The sequence below is a fragment of the Indicator indicator genome, chromosome 9, assembly GCF_027791375.1.
Source record: "Indicator indicator isolate 239-I01 chromosome 9, UM_Iind_1.1, whole genome shotgun sequence".
Classification (NCBI taxonomy): domain Eukaryota; kingdom Metazoa; phylum Chordata; class Aves; order Piciformes; family Indicatoridae; genus Indicator; species Indicator indicator.
Genome location: NC_072018.1, coordinates 34,381,526 through 34,403,110, shown reverse-complemented (window position 1 = coordinate 34,403,110; position 21,585 = coordinate 34,381,526). Strand labels below are relative to the sequence as shown.

The 21,585-nt window shown below is 44.5% G+C and overlaps 1 protein-coding gene across 1 annotated transcript in view; it reads left to right on the top strand.

Annotated features, from left to right (window-relative positions):
* RALGAPA2 (Ral GTPase activating protein catalytic subunit alpha 2) overlaps positions 1 to 21,585 on the top strand; it is a 126,212-nt gene that overhangs the window by 81,253 nt on the left and 23,374 nt on the right. The window contains exon 37 of the mRNA XM_054383527.1: positions 144 to 271. Within this exon, the coding sequence (XP_054239502.1) occupies positions 144 to 271 (128 nt within the window). The remainder of the gene's footprint in view (positions 1 to 143; positions 272 to 21,585) is intronic.

Here is a 21,585-nt window from a genome sequence, read left to right as displayed (position 1 = left end):
CCATACGTCACCAAATGACATTCTCTGGTGGTTTCCTCTGCATGTAACCCTGAAGGAGCAGCCATTGTCTCTGTGCTCTACACTAACCTTTCAGCCTCTGCTGGCTCAGCTTTATGTGTGTTGCCTTTATTTGGGGTCCACAGGTGCCATTTTTCGGTCCTCTCTTTGATGGAGCCATCGTGACTGCAAAGCTGCTGCCAAGCCTGATATGTGCCACGTGTATCAATGCCAGCAGAGCTGTCAAGTCACTCATCCCACTCTACCAGAGCTTGTATCCTTTCCTCCTGCTGGGGCATGGCTCTCCTGGGTAGGGTTCTTACTCCTGAATGCTCTCTGCAGAGAGGTAAGCTTGAAAGTCCTTCCTGTTGCATTTTTGGGAAAATCACAAACCTTTCTTCATGTCAAGCTCAATGTTTTCCGTTGTGCACACTCAGCTGTCATCCTGTGTTTTTAAATTGACATCAGAACATCACGAGGCTGTTTGGACCAGCAGCTTCAGGCAGTCTTTGCACTTTGAACTGTGATAATGATAATACTCAACTTTCTTTCACACTAGTAGAAGTTATCTACAGTGTATACTAGGCTAACAACACAGAGCTCAGCTCTATTCCTACCTTGATACTGTGATACCTTACTCAAGGCAGCAATCCAATTGATTTTACATGGACTCATTGCATTAATAACACAGATGGGATATGACTTGGATAGAGCTGTTTCCATTCCTGATTTCCAGTTTCGTTCTCCTCATATCTGTATTTGGGCATTTCAGGACATATTTTCTTGCAGTGACTGGAAGATAACTGCTACAGGAATTGTAGCAGAGACTTCTCGACTACTACACAAACTAACAGCATGGTTTTCACTTATTCTAGGAGTTTCTCAGGATGCCAGAATTATGCTAGAAACCTTTTATAGCTTTTGTTAATCATATCACCTATCTCAGGACCAGCACTCACTGCACATCATTTTCTTTGCAGAGATTTTGACTATTTTTCTTAACCATAAGACTTAGAGAAAGTTTGTGAATGAAATGTTTCCGTCTTTGACAGAACATAGACACAAAATATCTTCAGAGTACTGTGGGTTGTTTTTGCCTTTAAAAAGGCTAATTCTTTCCCAAAAGCCATCAGAAACTAAAAGTAGCATTGTGATGAAATACATTTGTATTTTATTAACTTCACTGTGTACTCATTTTAAAACAAAGACAGTTGGTGTTTAAATGCGATACATGAACCACAAAACCCTGGCAGTACCTGACAGATGATTCCAAACTTGCCAAGTTTTCCACTTCTGTTTCATGAGAAATTTAGCTCATTATGGAACTTCTGTTCAGAATTTAGCTTAATCCGTCTGCATCTATAGTCAATATATAATAATAGACATAGTAACATAGTAAGCATAGTAAAATTAGTGTAACAGTGATTACAAGGACGAGGAGATCCTGCTGCCTCTTACCACTATCCCAGCACCTCACTTCTCGTCGGAATCCTCTGATTCCTAACCCTGCTCATCCTCTGGCTTTCAACATTGTGTGAGCAAACAGCACTCGCCAGCCTGCTGTGCTCCTGCTTTCCAGCAGGGTCTGTCCCTGGGTCTCTCCTTGTCCCCAGGGAAACATGAGCAGCACAAATATGATAGCACATGCCACTTCTCAGCATATGCCTGAGGTCTAGCTGAAACAGCATCTGGCCCCAGATTCTTTTCTTCCCTCTTTTTGTGCCTGCTTTTGCACCAACGATTTCTGTGGTGAGTCAGCTGTCACTTTCTGTCCAATAAATGGAAGTGGATTGAGAAACTTCTCAAACTGGACAAAGGTAATGTGCTGGGAAGATCCCAAAAGAACAACATTGGAGTGGGAGAGAAAGCTATCCACAACTTTTATTGTAGGTCATGAAATGTTTGTACATCATTTTAGATATACCAAAATTTTTAGTGTGTCAGAAATTGGAATGTAAATGTATAGATGTGTGAAGAAGGTGTTTGAGCCTGTTCAGTGCAATAATACTGCCTTGCAGCTCCCAAAGGGAATACAAGCAGTGGATGACTTTGCTCTGGGGTTCCCTTTGCCAACTGCTGTGAGGAGAATGGGGGAAAGCAGACCTGGTAATTTGAGCAGTAAATGAAAGAGTTTAGTAACTTTGTCAGACTGGAGATGCAAATAACTCATGCTGGAGCTGTAGCAGTGTGAGACATACCTTCTGGGTTCCTGCTCCTGCCAGGACAGAGCCCTGATCCCAGCTCCTGCCTTGCAGGGTACAAGGGGCTGGAGCTGGCGGTGGTGCCTGTGCAGGGTCGCGTGCCGGGAGCCGGGGCAGCATCTTGCCAGCAGTGACAGCTGAAGTCACTTGTTGGAAAGTCTGTAAACTCCAGTTACAGCTGCACTTGTCAGGGGCTCTAAGGGAAGCGTAATCAGCCACAGAGATTAATTTGCATCTCAATTAGGAAAGAGTCAGGAGGAAGCATAGGGTCTGTTGCTGGAAGGTTGTGGAAGAAATCTCATCAGGCACAAAAGGCTTGCAAGTCTCAGTGCTCCAGCGAGTGCAGGACAATATCCGAGTCCGGTTTCCATGGGGACCAGGACCGCAGAGCCGCAGGAGAATCTCGCTGTGCACTGTAATCACTTGGTCATGATGACACAAATTCCACTGTTGTACCCAAATACGGTTTTCTGTTGGAAACTCCTTTGAAAATGAGGAAGGTAACTATGGCAGACCACGTCAGATTAATTTTTTGTTTCTCATTTTTTTGGTTTTGTTTAAAGGAATTTATTAGGGTGAGCCAAATATTCATTTAAAAATCATTACGTTTAAACTTCACTTTAAAGCTGTCCTAAAGCCTAGGTAAGAGGTACAGGAGCAAAAGCAGGGTGGTTAATGCACAACTCATTTGTCTTGTGCCAGGTTCAAGCTCCGTTGTCTCTGTAGCTGCTGCAGTGTTTACATGGTCATGCATGATGAGACATCAGGATATGTTCAAAATAACCATTTTTCAGGAGTGCATTCGTGCTTGGTGCAGCAAAGCACTGCAGCTTGGCTGCTGTAGGCCACAGTAATTGGTGCTCTCACCAGCCTTAAGTAAGCATTGAGTGCTGGGTAATGTGTTTCAGCAGCCTCACCAGTCTCAGGCAATAATGTTTGTTTTAAACATGCCTCTGTGCTTTACAGAAATCATAAACAATAAAGTGGCTTAAATTATAGAAGAACAAGGAGGAAGAATGTTTAGACTTAATAAAATTGTTGTGTGAAATTGTATGTATTTATGCAAGTTAAGAGCATTAAAGCCTCCTTTTCATGTCCTGGGGAAAGGAAGGACCAACAAATCTCACAGAGGAATAATTACTTACCCAAACTAGAGCTCCCCTTAATTAAGACCAGTTAAAACTGCTGTCAGTATTTCAGAGTAATGCAAGTCTGTAAGCAGGATGCCTTAGGAGATGAGAGCAGGGATGAAAACCAGTGCATTGGTAGCTGTAGTTGGCTTGGCTTGAGCAGAACCCCCTAAGCAGGGTCTGTTCTGGTTCCAGTAATACTGAGTAGTTCAAACTATGGTGGGAGTGATGTAAAACTGCACCCTTGTGCTCTCTTGCATCTTAGATTAGATTAGTTGTATACTGGGAAGGGTTTTTGGACACTTTCTGAAGTCCCAGTTACCATAAGCTTCAGTAATGCACGTTTGGAAACTGGTCTTGTCTGTACAGATAAATACTGGTGGCAAGGGGAAGAAGTCTTTATGATGGGTCTTGTGTACAGCTGCTGTTTAAGATGACAGTTTTTAAGCTCAGATGCTAGTAAATCTCCAAATCTGAAAGTGTAACTAAGTCTGCAGGCAATATGGTTGGTCTATAATTCAGTGCTGGTCTCCTAGAAGACTGTGAGATTTGGAGATAGTGACTGAGCAAAAGCATTTTTGAGTACCCAGAATCCTGATTATCTTTCAAAGTGGAGTCATTTCCTTGCTCCTCAATGAAATTGTTTGTGTCTAGAGATTTGTAAGTTTGGTCCGTGCCTTCAGACAGAAAACCTGAACATAATGAGGATGCTTTACATAATATCTGAGCACTGGCTGTCACCATTTGCCTGCTCTGTGATTTGCAATCCTGTTTGTGGGCCTGCAGAAAACCCAGCCCTTAACTTTGGAGAAGTGAATTTGCTATGTGTGTAAAGTTTTATCCCCTGCCATGAAGATACACAAAACTTTAATTCATTGCATTGCATCTAGATATGAACACATCTGCCATCTATTAGTATGTCACGTCTGGAATCAAGAAGATTAAGCCAAGAGCATCAACTTTGAATTCTGAACTAATTCCTTTTATTGGCTTAAGCCAATTTCTGATTAACTTAATGTAGAGCGGCTGATCTGCTTACCTGCTTTTTCAGAGACTGAAAAAAAAGATAGTTGCTCTGATGGGTGTAATTGTGTGAATGGCTGTAGGTGCATGTAATGCCAGATGCCTGCAAACACATTTTGTGTAGCTCTCCAAACGAGCTTGCACTTAGATAGAACTCTGGTTACAAAGCAGTGTTCGATTGTACTGCAAACATAAACCAGAAAGGCTGTTACTGTGTTTGGAGAAGGGTTCACAATTTGCTCCCTTGATTTCATCCAATGAAGTTATGCCCCTGAGCTATAGAGATGCTGTTAGAAATTGCTATGAAATTCTGAAGCATGTGTCACAGGAGCTGTGACAATTTATGTGACATGGCATCTGACAGTTTTCTGCCGAAGTGATCGGTTCTGGCTCGCAGGAGCGTCTGCCTGTAGCCAGCCCTCCACTGCTTTGTCTGCGCTGAGCAGCAGGTCTAACTGGCCCTCCTTCTCTTCTCTGGTGGTTGTGGTAAGCAGCTGAAGCAGAGGGTTTGAGTTTCGGATGATGGGAGCGTTTGGTCCTACCGCAGCAGTCTCTGAGGGATGCTGATGAACGCGCCGTTGGCTGTTCGGGGTGGTGTAAAGCGGCGCTGACCTTCATTCTGCAGCGCAGCTCCCCGCTGCAGCGGATCGATGGCCAGGCTGTCTGCCTCTGCGGCTGCCTTCCCTCCTCACAGCCAGAACCTTCTCCAGGCAGCGATCGATGCCTCTAATCTGCTCCAGCCTGTAATAAGTCATGCGAGGCAAAGCTTTTAGGTGGCATTACATGGGATTGTGTAGGCGGCTCTTCAGCTCTTATTCATAGAGCTCTTCATAGACTTGCAGAGAAATCTACTGCATCCCGCTTGTGAATATATAGAGAGTATATAATGCTTCTGTGGATTTAAACTACTTCTTGTGCTGCTGAATGGTGTACAGCCACAATGGGTTTAAATTTCAATGTTTTTGTGCAGGCATCTGTACCTACCTGTCCCCATTCGCAGCCCCTCGTTAGACACGCGGCGTGCGTCTGCGGTACTGAGAACTGCCGGTGAGCTTCACCGTGTGACAGAAGGCAAGGCAGTCAAGTTTGCATCTTAACAGTACCATTTATTTTTCTGCTGTATCATTATTCTTCCCTACAGCTGAAAGCTGTTAAAAGGTTGCTGAGAAAGTCCAAAGCAAATTCTGTAGCAGATGACGGTGATGGCTGTGCAGCAACTGTACTCTGCAGTGGGAGTAAATAAGCCCCAAGAGCTTTAAAAGCTTTTATTTCCCAAGTGATTTAATGGGTAGTTCCAAAAATGAACCTGTGGTTAAGTGACATGGGTTTTTAAATGGAAAGTAATTCACTGTGTGCTATATCAGAAATAGGAAACAAACAAACCAACAAACAAACTCAGCTTTGGATTTTTTAAATGCTGTACAGGTGCACTAATTGAAAACAAGCCTCCTGAAGTATGCAGCCATACCTCTTTAACCTTTTCCAGACTGGAAAGTCATGATCTTGCTGGAAATAGCACATAAAGTATAAGCAGTAGATCAGGATTGAGTTGGGAGTTTGAATCCTAACTCTCCTCTGCTGTGGGGAAGCTACTGCTTTGCATGAAACACTTGGTTGCTTTATTCCGTTTCTTCATCAGTAATATTTTATTTGTTCGTGAGTAATTTTGCCAGAAGCTGGGGCGTTTATTAAGTGCTGCTTTAAACTTGTGTCCTAGCCCTGCATCAAGCTTCAGTTGTGCAGAAGATTTCATGTACCACTGCTGCTCTGAAGATTGCTGGGAGTAATATTTGCCCAGTTTAAATGTGTATAAGCGCAATATAGTTCCTCGTACACTCACAAGCAAAATGCAGTGGATGTCTCTGCCAGTGAAGACCACTATGAGCAAGGGCTGCAGAGAGCAATGCAGGGATTCTGAGGTCTGGACTGACTGGGCAATAGCTTGTAGCTATTCACAGCGTTCTTTGTAGCACCTGACACTGGCCATATTTCTAGATTTATTTGCCACTCATCTCTGGCTCACCTGCTGTCCACTAACTTCAGTGGCATTACTCATTAAATACCTACAGAGTGGTTCTGTTGTTCTCCATAAACATAACCTAAGTTTATTAGAAGTGCAGTTTTGTTACTGCATGCCCTACCCAAAGGGCTCCCAGGAGATGTGTGGTGGAAGTCTGCTTTCAATTTAACCGGCAGTGACAACCATCCAGTCAGCATTGGTGTAGGGTTTTGTTTCTAACTGGTAAATGCCCCTTTCCTAGTAAGGTGTGAACTCCAGCCCCTGTTTTCATCCAGCAGGATGTACAGAGGTGCCTATCACACCTGACACATGCTGGTTTATGTTTGCTTTTGTATTAGACCAAGAAGTTCTAACTTGTGTTTAATGAGGGTCTCTCTCTTAAGTTTGACAGAAGCAAAATTGATATATTCAAGTCACTACTAAGTACCTCCTTCAGTCTTAGGGTTTTGGTTTTTTTTCCTTTCCTCCCTTTCACCCCCCTCCCCCTTTATATACCAGCTAAGTTAAAGGGGTTTGTATTTGCAGAGTGTTGATGTTCTGTCCCTATTACCTTTGAAAAGATTTGGGTAGCTAAAACCTCTGCTGTATCTTTACAGTGAGGGGGGTGAGACTATGGAACAGGTTGCCCAGGGAGGTCATGGATGCCCCTTCTTTGGAGGTGTTCAAGGTCAGGCTGGATGAGGGCTTGAGCAGCCTGGTCTAGTGGGAGGTGCTCCTTGCCCATGGCAGGGGTGCTGGAACTAGGTGACCTTTAAGGTCCCTTCTAACCCAAATCATTCTATGAATCTTTTGGTACGTTGCTTCTCAGTGCTCACTTGCACTGACTGTTCTAGGGCTATTTTTGTTTATTTTTTTGTCACAAATGGGTGGGAAAGAAAAAGGTTTTATCTGAACGGACTTCCAAATTAATTGAGACCATGCCATCCTTGTGTGGACAAAGCGCCTGTTGGCTTTGCCTGACTGTGGGTTGTTATCTTGGCTGCATGGCTAGTGGAGGAAGGAGACAGCTCCGCATGTCACTAGCAAGGATAAAGCCCAGGTTTGGTGGTAGAAGCCTCATCCCTAGAGGTTTTTAGTGCCAGGCTGGATGTGGCTCTGAGCAACCTGCTGTATGTAGTGTGAGGTGTCCCTACCCATGGCAGGAGGGTTGGAACTGGATGATCCTTGAGGTCCCTTCCAACCCCAACAATTGTATGAATCTGTGAGCAGAGTTGGGTGCCCGGCCGCAGCTCTTGCCGCAGCTCTGGAGGTGGGCACATGGGGAGCCGCAGCTAGGCGATTTGGAGGAGCAGGCCCCAACCTCCTCCCCCCCAGAACGTTGGGGGCAGAGGGCCGGGTCCCCTCCGCGGCACGCTTTGTGCCGTCTCATTAGCATGCTGGCCGGCGGGCGCGGCGCGCTGGCTCTGCTGGCTCTGCGGGCTCTGCCGGCTCGGCCAGCCCTGCGAGCTGCGCTAGCTTACCAGCTGTTCCTGCTGCTCGCCACAATGTCCCGCGCGTTGGGACGGCCGCGCTCCTGCGCTGGCCGCCGCACGCAGACAGCCTTTCCGCTGGGGATGCCCACGTGGCCGCCCATCAGCGGCGGCACCGCACGGAGGAGCAGGCCCTCGCATGGCATATGGTGTCTGGATTCATACAAGATGCAAAACTATTCTGCCGCTAATGCACAATGACTCATAGCATTGCTAATTTTTCTAACAAAAGCCCCACTTCCACACCCACACTTTTAACCCCTCAGGCTAAAAAAAAAAAAAAAAAAAAAAAAGGAAAAAAAAAAGCCTCTTTAGTTTCAAAGCTTTGGAAATGCAAGGAGGTGGCTTCTGGATCGATAAATGAAACCCTATATTTATTTAAAGCATATGCAAGTTCTAGCAGTTATTTTACATTGAAGTTTTCAAATCACCCTTCTAACATATGGTAATTTTTTTTTTTTGTGGTGGTGGTGTTCCAAAGTAGATTCCTTGTCAGCTGTTGGGAATTGTTAATATTTTGGTAGTTATGTATTATAAAAATAGAAGTCAGCACAGATATTAAAAAGTTCTTCCCATTTAAGAGAGACTCAAAGCAGTGCAGCTAAGCAGATCTACAGCGATTGTATATCACAGCACGCCTTACCAAGCTGCTTATTGTAAGAAGCTTGTAATATCTGGCTCTTTTTTCCTATAAACCAGCTCTTTGGGGGAAAAAATAATGCACGTTCCAACTAGAGGGAGCTGCTGGGATCGCTGAGGCTGATTCTTAACCTTCCAATCTAATTCCTTTGTGCAGAATGTACAGCCATCCCTTCTACGTTTTAATAAAATTAAGTTAAATTACCTCAAGTAATTCAGATTAAAAGGACGAACCTTAATCTTTACAGTGTAATCATCAAATTAAACTGCAAAATTCGGAGAAAACTAAAGCCCCTTCTGGTTGGCACCCATGAATGTGGAATTATATAGGTCATGAAAAGAGTCGTTAGAAGAGGGAGTGAAAAGCTGAGGCTCACTTACCGTTGTTAAGAGACAAAAAGCATAAGGGAGGTATGAACAGTGGGGAAGGGAGCAGGCGGCACAGCGGGAAGCTCCTGCTCCCTCCATCACAACAAAGGAACAAAGGGACCTGAGTGAAGGTGGCCGGGCTCAGTGGCACAGGCTCCCAGGAAGCAACTTGTTACAGGGCACCCCTGTGGGCACTGCTTTGGCAAGGAGAATGATCCTGCATGGAGTCTGCTGAAGGAGAAGCCTCAGCTTCAGGGAGTCTTTGCTAGGGGATAGTTTGAGAGTGTCCATGGGGCTGGTGACTCCACACTGGCCTACTCTGGTACCAGCCTTGGAAATCACGGTTTGGATCCAGCAAGGCAGCTCCTGTGTCCCTGCAACCACTCATTCACCTCTCTGTGGGTGGTAAGAAGGCACAGAGATGCAGGAGTCCAGCTGGATGTGCACATCCCCACTGAGCTGGGCACTCATGGGGATTACACACAAGTGTGTAATCACCGTACAGGGTTACATCACCTTTCAAACTTCTCTTTCTATTGTGAAGAAAATCTGACTTCCAGTGATGCTTCCCATGAACCATAGATGGTGTGATCACTTCATTCAAAAGTTAAAGAATAATTTTCTAAACAGGACAATTTTTTTTTTTTGAGGTTTATCTTTGAACTTTATTAATTGCTTTGTTTCTTAGTTAAAGTGAGCTGGTGCATTCAGCGTTGACCACGCTTGAAGAGGTGAGACTACATCACCTCCTGACATCTGTCCAACCTGACTGATGTTGTGCAGCTGATACTGAGAGGATGAGGCACAAAAACTACTTTAATGGGGAGCACCATAATCTCAGATCATTCTTGAAAGAGGAAAGGCTTTCCCTCTACATGCCTTTGAAAAACTTTCAGAGCCCTACTGTTACTGAGGGCTTTTTTTTATTAGGTTGGGGATGTAAGTGTAGAGACAGGAAAAGAGGAACGGGAGAAAGCTGCTTTTTCATAGGGGGGTTATTTGCTGGCACATTTAATTGGTGTTTTTTCTTTCTTCAGTATCATACTTTTGTGTGTATTTCACAGTAAGTTTAACTGTCAGGGTTCTAGTGTATAAACGGGAGCAGATGGCTGTTAATGATTTCTTAAATCTAATGCTGAGTAACAATCTAGTACATGTACAGCACTTTCTGTTAAAAAAAAAGAAAAGATAAATCTCAGTTTATTTGCTGAGTTTTGATACTTTCTCTAAACTGGTCTTTGAGAGCTGCATCTGTAAATCCCTCTTAACAAGTAGATTTATTGTACCTGTTTCATAAGGATATCTAGTGACAGGTCAAGGGGGCATGGTTTGAAGCTGAAGGAGAATTAGTTTAGACTGGTTCTTTGGAAGAAATTATTCAGTATGAGTTTGGTTATACTCTGTAATAGGTTGCCCAGAGTGGTTGTGGATGTCCCCTCCCTGGGGGTGTTTAAGGTCAGATTGGGTGAAGCTTTGGGCAACCAAGTCTAGTTGTGAGGTGTTCCTGCCTATGGAAAGGGGTTGGAGTAGATTATCTCTGAGGTCCCTTCCAACCTAAACCATTCTGTGATGATGATGATGATTCTGTGTAGGGTTATCCATCCCATTCATTTTCACCTGTGTAACAGTGGTTGATCTTAGAAAACCTTGTTACTCTACACTTTGCTGGCTTCCTCAGCTGAAACAGGCATTCCCTTGCCTGTCAGAGTGGTGTGGGTCAAGCAGCAGTTCCATCAGGTGGAAATCTGAGCATTCCCTTGCCTGTCAGAGTGGTGTGGGTCAAGCAGCAGTTCCATCAGGTGGAAATCTGAGCATTGTCATTGTAACAAACAAACTGGAGGCTAGCTCAGGTTTTCATTGCTGCAAAGTGTTCATACCAAAAATGAAGCAGCATGAAAGCGAAGTCGTTACAACGTAGAAACCTCAACCTAGCATGCAGTTTTGTTCCTCAGAGTTCTTACCCTGACTTGTGCCATACCTGCAACTCTAACTTATTGGCATTGAAAGTTGACTTCTGGAGTTAAGGGCACTGTCTACCAGCCTGATGCTGTTAAACCAGTAGAAGTGTAGCAGTACAGAGAAGGTAATAAAGAGTCCTTCCTTTGGGGAATGAACACTGAACTTCAGCTATCATATGGGAACTCTTCTTGCTATTAATTTCTGTCTCCATCTTAACCACATTCCTGCCCAGAGAAATTGTGGAGTTTCCTTCTCTGGAGTCTTTTAAAACCCATCTGGATCCGTTCCTGTGTGGCCTGCCCTAGGTGATCCTGCTCTGACAGGGGGATTGGGTTAGATGATCTCTAGAGCTCCCTTCCAACATCTAACATTCTGTGATTCCTCTCCTGACTACCATCATCTCTTACAGGTGGGAAATCCAAGGCTCTGAAAATGCTTCTTCCACAGGCAGCTCCACTGGTAAGAATGACTTGGTGTCATTTAAAGGTTCTGAGTTGTAGGTCTGGTACTTCCACCCATATCAGCCTGAATGACCTCAACAGCACAGCTTTCCACACAGCCACGTTTCTGATTGTGCTGGTTTTAAACAACCTCTGTGCCTGATGCTTGACATCTCCATTTCACCAGGAAGATAAAAGAAACAGCTGTGTCTTTATTTTCAACGAGGTATTTAGTGTGTGACAAAGGGTTCCCTTCTCTCTGTTTCACTACCTGGTTCTTTTTCAACCCCTTGCCTTGTTTGCTTTGCTGTTGTTAACCCTTTTGGTTCTGCAGAGCCCAGCTGATCAATCCTCTGGGATGTCCCCCAGAGAGGGACAGCGCAGCCCTTATGGTTCAATTGCTCAGTCGTTTTTATGGCTTGGCAGTGAAGAGGAATCTGTTCCAAGCTGGAACAACTCTTTCAATTCAGAAACGTTTTCTTTATAGCCTTCCACAGAGCCTGCTGGGTTTTGTGCTCCCGTGTTTTATAACTTGTTGCCATGATAATTCAGCTCATCTTACAGGTTCCTCTAATTGTGATTGATGTGTAATCATTCATTTTATTGAACCTCATTAAGGTCTGCGAACCTCTGTACCAACTTACAGTAATTAGAGCCCAGATAGCCATTCCATCTGTTCACAAGCACTGTTTAATTAATGAACTTTTAACGTGTTCTTTGCCTTGTAAAAGCCCTCAGCATTCTCAAGTTGTTGAATAGGATTTGCATGCCAGCATTTCCGTTTTTTGAAATACCACAGCAACATTCATTTTGGAATCCCAAAAGTCAACACCCAAAGTACTGGGAGCTCAGAAAGCAAAGTGGAGAGGTTTTACTTTTTGAATCAGTGTTGTTGGTTGTGGGCTGTTTTGTTTTGGTTTGGTTTTTTTTCAGGTCAGTTACAGTAGCTGGTGAAACTAGTGTTTACAAATAAAAGGCTCGCATGGATTTTAGTGTTCTTTTTTATGCCCAAACCAACAATGTTTAATCTTCCCTTGTGTCACTGAAGAAGATACAGAGAAACCAGTAAACAAATTGATTCATTTTCCATTTTAGCACTTACTGAAAACATTAAGAATTCAATGCATGCAGGCACACACTTTCCTGCCCTTGTAGTACATCTTTTTGTTACATTTAGAGCACAGGACTGAGACAGTTTTGTTACTGGGTTTTTTTTTCCTGTAGTATTCAGTATAATGAGATTTTAGGATGGAGAGGAATCTACCAGTGCTGCTGGAGTTATAAAAACCATTGTAAACTGATCCAGAAATGTGAGAAAACAGCAGGACAGATGTTCCTAAACACTCAGAATGATTCTGCTGCTCTACCTCTGGGTGTTTTGGCAGTGCAGTAACCTGCTGAGCTGCTGATTGATGCAGAATGAATAAATAGTTGCATTTTTATAAAATGGAAGTAAATTTCTGTGCCCCAGTCAGACACAGAAGAGGCAGTGTTTCCAGAGTGTCTGGACTAGATGAGGTCCTTTCTCCCCCCTTTAACATTCTGTGATCCTGTATATTAAGAATGTGAAGTCAAACAGTTGTGCTTAATGTGAATGTCAGCTTACTCTGGTGACTGCCTTTGGAGCTGGAGAGGTCAATGAAGTAGAAAGAGGAGACTTCTTCCTAGGGTGTTTTTGTACTCAGGATCTGTTGCTGGTTTTTATCTAGGGCATAGCATTGTAGAGCTGTAGTTGTGCTTTGCCTAATTCGGATTGATCTGTGTTTACCTTAAATATTCAGGACAAGAATTAAGTCATACTTACTCAACTCCCTCAATCCTTTTCAGCAGCCAAAGGCAGACCATCTGTCTGGTCCAGCCATTCTTTCCTCCCCCAGCACGCATCTGAGCTGGTGCTTTGAGTAAAGCTGTGTCCTGGAAAAGCTAAATAGGAAGTGATATACAAGCCTCGGGTATGGGGCTGAACCCACTGTGTATAGAGGAGTAAACATGTTGCCTGCCATCTAGATTTCAGATGTTATTTGTGAAATGAATGCAAAGAGCCTCTGGGTTTTGTTGTACCTTCAGCGCCCTGTCCTGTAGCATTGTGGGTGTTTAAGGTACAGCACCGGCAAACTGTTCGGTGTTGTTGACCATTCCTGGCCATGCTAATCTTTTGTCATGGGTTTTCCTCATGCTACTGTCCTCCTTAGGACCAATTCTAACATGATTGTCAAGTGTTTCACTGTCTTAAAAGAGACATTTCCACTGACACTGGAAGGGATCGTAGAGATCATCTACTTCAACCTCCTTGCCATGGGCAGGGACACCTATCAACTAGGCTCAGCTGCCTAAGGCCTCATCCAACCTGGCCTCGAACACACCTAGTGAGGAGGCATCCACAGCCTCCCCAGGCAACCTGTTCCATCGTCTTACCACCCTGGTACTGAAGAACTTCTTCCTAAAATCCAGTCTAACCCTGCTCTCGGCTTCAAATCATTCCCCCTTCTCCTGTCACTAGACAACAGACTTTTGAAAAGTCCCTCTGCAACCTTCCTGTAGGATCCCTTCAGGTATTGTCATGATTTGATGGAGAGGCTGTAGGGAGCTGTGTCACTGAGGTGGTGTTGCAGCGTTTGGCAGTGGTGTGCTGCTGGTGAGTGTTCTGTATGTTCTCTATGCTTCTCTATATGCTTTGCTGAGCAGAGAACTGTGTAGATCAGAGCAGCTCCTCAGTGTTGGCTTCTCTGGGCTGATGGACAAAAGTCTTCTGCCATGTGAGAAGATCTGGGAGCAGAAATCTGTGTGATTACTACAGCAGAATGAGCACGATTAGTACAATACCTGTTGTGCATCTATTTTAGCTATGTTGCCTTTTAAACCTCTAAGTACAGATCCCATTCCACCTTTAAGTTAGCTACACAGAAGTGCTAACTGAATGAATTACAGTAAAGGCTGTTACTGTATTTATATTTAGTACATTTATATTCATTTAAAAAGCACCTATGAGCATAGTGAGAAACATTATTCAGAATCATTTCTGTGATGGGTAACTGATTCTGAATAATAGACATTTAGATGAAGATTTTCATATTCCCTCTATTTTGTTTACTACTGACTTTTTTTAAATTGCCTTTTTTTTAATTTGAAGATTAAACCCACTTCTAACGAGTTTTTTCTCTGTGTTGCCTGTAAAATGTGTTTGACGTTATTTGGATTTATTAAGAGAGATGAGAGGGATGTTCTATTAGTTGTGAAATACTATTGCATGTTAATCCATATTTTTAAAGTTCAAAGCTTGCTCTAGCACATCCTTCTCTGTTCTGTTTTGCTGCTGGTAAAGATGTTCTTGTAGCGAGGATTCACATTTGTGTGAAAAACAGAATTCAGATCAATCCACAGATAGATTGTCAGAAAGATTAAAGTGTGCATCATGCTATTTTTCTTCTTTCAGAAATAGGCCTTTGATGTGCTAATGCTCACTGTCTCTCTTTTCATTCAGAAGTGCTGGTCATTGTTTTGAGCTGCAGAACAGTTTCTGCTTCATGTGGGAGTTCTGATAACCTGGGCAGCCCAACCTTGCTCAAGGTGGCACAGTATGAGGATGTGGTGATATCGATGGCACTGTACAGGGAGGATCAGGTATCAGTGTGCCTGTGAAGAGAAACAGCATGGCAAAGCGAAGGCATTTACTGCAAAGTGGCAAAAAAGCCAAATATTTGATTTCAAATAATCCCCTTAAGTGTGTCAGTGTCACTGCTGTTACACTCAAGCACAGGACTCAGCTGAGAGAGTAAGCTTGGTGGTGCAGTAAGCACTGCGGTCTGCTAAAGTCACTCCTGAAAACCAGGCTGCAATCTATTTCCAAAGTTAATTAGCAAGTGAAATTATTTGGAAGGCCTCATCTTGTGTGTCACAGCGGATTTTTTCCAGCAAATGGATGAAATTTTGCAGGCTACTCAGAGGGCCAGCTCAAAGCTCCTGTAGCAGGGGACTAATAGATGTCATGGCACAGTGGTTGTACCAAATTTGCATACAGAAGGACTGTTCATAGCTGCTCTAACTTCTGCTAAAGACACCAGTTCTTCTTTGGTTGCTATCTGTGAAGAAACAGTTCACTGCATTCCTCCTGCAAGTCGGCATGGAAGTGTTAATGTGTGACTGCACAGGAGTTACATCAGTGGTGCTTGCATTCTGTAGGAGACAGTATAGTTGCCAATTGAGTGGTAAACCAACTGGTGAGGCTGCTTCTGCAATATTGTGTCCAGTTCTGGGCCCCTCAGTTCAAGAAGGACCTCAGGGAACTGCTTGGAAAAGTCCAGCGCGGAGCCAGAAAGATGCTAAAGGCAGTGGAACATCTCCCTGTGAGGAAAGGCTGAGGGAGCTGGGGCTCTCTAGTTTGGAGGAGCCTGAGGAGTGCCCTCTGTTTATAAAGATATGCAGGGCAGTGTCAGGAGGATGGAGCCAGGCTCTGCTGAGTGATGTCCAGTGACAGGACAAGAGGCAATGGGGGCAAGCTGGAGCAGAGGAGGTTCCATGTGAATATAAGGAAAAACTCTTTCATTGTGACAGAATCCTGGAGCTGGCTGCCCAGAGAGATTGTGGGAGTCTCCTTCTATGGAGACATCCAAAACTCGCCTGGATGTGCTCATGTGTGACCTGCTCTAGGTGATCCTGCTCTGGCAGGGGGGTTGGACTGGATGATCTTTTCAGGTGCCTTCCAACCCCTAACATTCTGTGATTCTGTGTGATAGAGTAAGCAGAGGATTAGAACTCTGAACACCTTCAAAAATGTTTCTCATAGCACTTCTCATTTTCAGTAAAAATTAAAACCTAAATAAAATATCTTTGTTCCAAAAGCTTTACAGGAGGACAGGTATTTCCTTGATAAACTTTCAGCTTAAAACTAATTGGAAGAAAACTTGAAGCGTGCACTTAAAATACTTTCTATGATGACAATTCCTGCTGTGTCACCTCTCCCGTAGGTTGCTGTCCCTCTGTGTTCTCCTTCTCTGTTTGCTGCCAACTTTGATGGTTCATTAAAAATTCATCTTCTGTTTGCTTCCCCCACCTTCCCCCGTGGTCTCCTTTTATATCTGCAGTGATTCAGCAGTTAAGGACTTCAAAGAACTTCAGGAACTTCAGAAACATAGTTTAAAGGGCACTGTCTTCAAGAAAGAGTGTTAACACTAGGAAAATTACAGTTTCAGTGGAAGCCAAGAGCAAGAGGAAGACTTCCTGGGTTTTGACTTGGGCTGTTTTTGTGCTGAGGACTGTGCAACCTGGACACCTTTTGTGCCCTGAAACTGGTTGAACCACCTGACTGCCAGGCCTCCTGCAGAGGCTCATACAGCAGGTACTGACCTCACCAGCATGTGTGTTTGTTAGGATCCTTCTTCCAATCCATAAAGCCGGAGGTGGTGCTTCAAGGCACGTGCCGGGGAAGGGTCAGCCCACGAGGTGATTTGTGGTCATCTTCCACCCAGCAAACAAAGGAGCATTTCTGTGCTGGCTGGAGAATGAGACATGTCAAAAAGATCTGGCAGGAAGCAGATGGAGAGGGCTGTGCAGTGCAGAGCAGCTCTGCTCTTTCACTAGAGGCTCTTATGGGGTTTGATAGCCTTGGAGCAAGCTGCACCGTTGTCACCTACCTCTCCTTCCTGCCTGGTGTTTGCCACAGGGAGCACAAGCAGAAGTTTCTTCCTGCTTTGCTGTAGGATTTCCACTCCACACCAACTCCACCATGCTCGTTCTGACCACCTTGCTGTTCTCAGAGTCCTTCACATTGTTCTGTAATCTGATTTCTTCCTGTACACAGAAGTTGTTTCTTCTGTCCTGCCATGGGGCACTTCTGTTCCTCTGTGCGTTACCTTACCTATACCCAACAGTCTGCTTTCTGAGGGATTTCTTATTCTCACAGCTTTTAGAATTTCATTTAAAAACTGACTAATCCTGGGCATTAAAACAATGGCAGCTCAGGCTCTGTAGCCAGCCAGCCCTTTGGCATCCTCCCTAGTACTCTCTCCCCAACTTCACCATAATTTTTGCTGTGCTTGAGTGTAGAACTTGGTTGTTTTAAAACCATGAGGTGCAGCTCAGTCACTAACTCCCCTCTTTCCCAATATTTGAATGTGATGATGAGACTCTGTGGCCACCTTGAGCTACTTCAAGCCTGTGCAGAAATTCTTTTGGAAACAACAAAACATTGGCAGCAGTGAAATTACTGCACTAACCTTTTTTTTTTTTTTTTTTGCGAGGGAGTAACATAGACCGAGTTTTGCTCCCTCTTCACTCACCCCCTACCTTCCACTTATCCAGCAGATTTCATAAACATGTAACAGAATTTTAATTTACTCCACACAGGACAGGGGGAAATGTCCCAGCATGCATGCTGGCTGAGCCGTGCAATGAAAGGGGAATCCATTCCCCCTACTGAGAGGTCACTTCCAGGAAAAAAAAGAAAAAAGTTATTTTAAATGCTGACTTAATCATCTGCTCTTTGGGGCTCAGATTGTCCTGAGCAGGCTCTGTGCCTGTGACAGTGCTGTCAGCAGCCTGTGGTGTGCCCACGCTGCTGTACCTGTTGCAGGCTGCCTGCTTGAAAGAGTGTTTTAATTTAATGGATTTTAAGCAACATTATTCAAAGATCAACAAAAGGCAGCACTGTGTTATATGAATAAAAGATTTCCTCTGGATCCTTGTTAACCCTACAATGCCTAGCCAATGTAATTGAAGTGCAGCCACCTGGCAGGGAGATTTCCCTGTCAGCTGCCAAGGAGGGCTCCGGACGCAGGACCAGGTGTTGGCTGCTCCTGCCTGCTCCTCACCAAGGGATAAACCAGCAGGATCACAGGGCAGGCTGCCAGCCCTGGGCCCATGCTTGGGGCTCCCTGGAGGGCTTGGGCACAGTAGAGTGATGAGGACTCATTGAACAATGAAGGGCCAGCATGACAGTGTGTCCTTGAAATTAACCCCCTCCCCCCCATGCTCTCATGGCTTCACAGTTCAGAAAATCATGGATTCACAGATCGCATCAGGTTGGAAGGGACCCTCAAAGCTATCTTGTCCAATCCCTCTGCAGTCAGCAGGGACACCTCCAACTAGATCAAGCTGCCCAGGGACACATCGAGTCTGATCTTGAATGTTTCCAGGGACAGGGCCTCAGCCACTCCTGGCCTCAACCACCCTGGGCAACCTGTTCCAGTATTTCACCACTCTCATTGTGCAGAACTTCCTCCTGATGTCCAACCCCTGCTCCACTTTCAAACCATTGCCCCTCATGCTATCACTATAAGACGTCTTCTGGACCCACTCCAGCAGGTCTATGTTTCTCTTGTGTTGAGAGTCCTATAACTAGACATAATATTCCAAGTGAGGTCTCACCAGAGCAGAGCAGAGTGGCAGAATCACTTCTCTTGAGCTGCTGGCCATCCTTTTTTTTGATGCAGCCCAGGATGCCATCGGGTTTCTAGGCCACAAGTGCAAACCTGAGAAGATGGGATTTTTGTGTCTCTTGTTCACTTCTCAGAGTCCTGTGCCTAGGAGATTCCCTGCTCAGGCCCCAAGTCTGCTTTACAAGGGTTACAAATTTCAAATCATGATTGTAAACCTTCTTCTCTCTTTATTTTCAGCTTAAAGCTGGGATAACCCTACTGATGTCTTGGTGGTCTTTTCCCAATTTGTCTTTCCTTTCTACTCTCTAATGTAGAGCAATTTCCCAGCCTGTATCACTGCAGCAGCAAGAACATTTAGTGTTGAGCATCTTGCAAGTGGTGTCTCTGGTAATAGATGTGATAATAAGCCCCAGAGTTACTATCCCTGGTTGTAATGAATGTAAATTATCAAGTATAATAGAGCTGAAACTGAGCCATTTACTGTTGCAGAATCACAGAATGTCAGGGGTTGGAAGAGATCTCTGGAGATCATCTAGTCCAGCACCCCCCCCAGAGCAGGTTTACTTAGGGCAGGTTGCACAGGATGACATCCAAGCAGATTTTGAATGACTCCAGAGATGGGGAGACCACCACATTTCTGGGCAGTCTACTCCAATGCTCCACCACCCTTAAAGAAATTCCTCCTAGTCCTAGATAAAATAGGAAAGATTTGTAAATAGTGAAAAGGTCTGTAATAAACTAGGAGGGGCAAAATTATTTTGAGCAATTATATTTCCTTCTGATTGTAGCTGCCTGATCCTTACACTCTTATCAAACTGAGAGTGATGGTTTATTAACCTTTAGTATCATAGAATCACAGAACACTAGGGGTAGGAAGGGACCTCAAACAATCATCTAGTCCAACCCCCCTGCCAGAACAGCATCACCTAGAGTAGGTCACACAGGAACACATCCAGGTGGGTTTTAAAGGTCTCCAGAGAAGGAGACTCCACAAATTCTCTGAGCAGCCTGTTCCAGGGCTCTGTCACCCTCACAGTGAAAAAGCTTTTCCTTATGTTCATGTGGAGCCTCCTCTACTCCAGCTTGCACCCATTGCTCCTTGTCCTGTCATTGGGCATCACTGAGATGATCATCTGAGAGGATTTTCTCTCTACCAAAGAGAATTTGAAGGAGAGATTCTTAGCCCATCAGTTGTATCCAAGGCACAAAGGTGACCTGTGTAGATGTGTGCCAGGAGGTGAAATCTCACACTGGTAAATTCCAGGCATCCCATATGTCCATGTGCTGCTCAACAACAGCTCACACCCACAGCAGGCCCTTTGGCTGTGGGACATGCATGGTCTCAGAAATCACTGCTGCACTTGTTCCTGGGGAATGGGAATTCAAGGTATTTCAGCTTATTCTTTCTAGACTGGGGGATAGATCCCCTGTGGGATATCCTTGTTCCAAAGTAAGTAATAAATATTTGCACACATTTGTAACCACTGCACAGTTTGTAAAACTTTGTGTTTCCCAAAGGTCTTTCATTCGGAAAAGGTTTAATTTTGAAGAGCTGCAAACATCACTGTTGAATAACAATTAATCAAATATATTTGTGTCACTGATACCCTGAGTATTCTGTTCCCACAGGCTATGGAGTAGTTTGTTATCTTTCCTCAGGCTCACAGTACTTTTGACTTCTCCATTCAAGGTGTAGAATCTGCCATGAATAAGAAGCTTGAGGAGGACAGATTTAGACTGGATAGGAGAAAGAAATTCTTTACAATAAGGGTGGTGAGACACTGGAACAGGTTGCTTAGGGAGGTCATGGATGCTCCCTCCCTGGAGGTGTCCAAGGCCAGGTTGGGTGAGGCCTTGAGTAACCTGACTAGTGGAAGGTGTCCCTGCCCATGGCAGGGGTGCTGGATCTGGATGATCTTTAAGATGCCTTCCAACCCAAACCACTCTATCAATCTATGTGCGTGAGATACAAGTTGGTGTAGCAGAGAGCTTGCTACTCCCAGTGTGGGTAAAAAGATTGATTCAAACTCCACTAAAGGATAATTTCAGTTTCAGTGTATTTAAAGTCCAGAAAGGCATTTCCTTTTGTTCTTGTTTGTGTGGGCAACACTGGTCCTTGGTGTATGTGCACCACGTACAGAACACTTGCAGCATCTTGCTCAGAACCTTGAAGCACAGACTTTGCCAGCAGGTTTGCAGCTGGATATAATCTCAGCTGATTTATGGGCCTGCAGTTGCCTTCTTGTCTCTGCAAGTCAGATATGCACATCTACAGTTCAGTGTGGACTCTTCCCTCTTTAACACAGATGTTCTGGGTAATTTCCTCATCACCTCAGCTTGCCATTCTGCAGGGCTGCGCTGTTAGCTTCACAGAAAATTAATAAGGAACTCAGGAGTGTTGTGGCAAGAGTGCTGGGCTTTCCCAGCCCCCCCAGTCAGTAGTGCCAGTGTGTCCCAGGTAAGACAATTTCCATGCTTCCTTACAGAAGAGACTAGCCAGTTTGCAGGGAAAGGTTCTGTCCTTTAGAAAGGTGCTTTAGTTGAAGACATCCTCTCTTTTTGCATGGTCTGGTGGGGTTCTGCAGTGAGCAGGGTGCAGTTTGGGTGGGGTGCCAGGGTACAGGAGCCCTCCTCAGCATACCCCACCTGTGGGGACCTCTTCTGCCACCCAGCTGCCTGACTACAAGGTTTGATGTGCTCCACCTGCAGTGATGTGCTGGTGAATCATATTCTTTCCTCCAGTTTTGTCAGCTATTTCACAAGTGTTTTGCTGTCTTTGCACTGCTTGTCATCTTCAAGCTGTCAGTAATTACCCCCTTTTCAACTTCCAAAGCATCCAGATCTCTGAAGTGACTGTGCAGGGAAGTATTTTGATAATTTCTCCTTCCCTTCCCTTATAATTTAAGTGTGATGTTGAGACAAAAGTTGACTTCTGATCTGCTGTAGCAAAATTATCTTGCAAGTT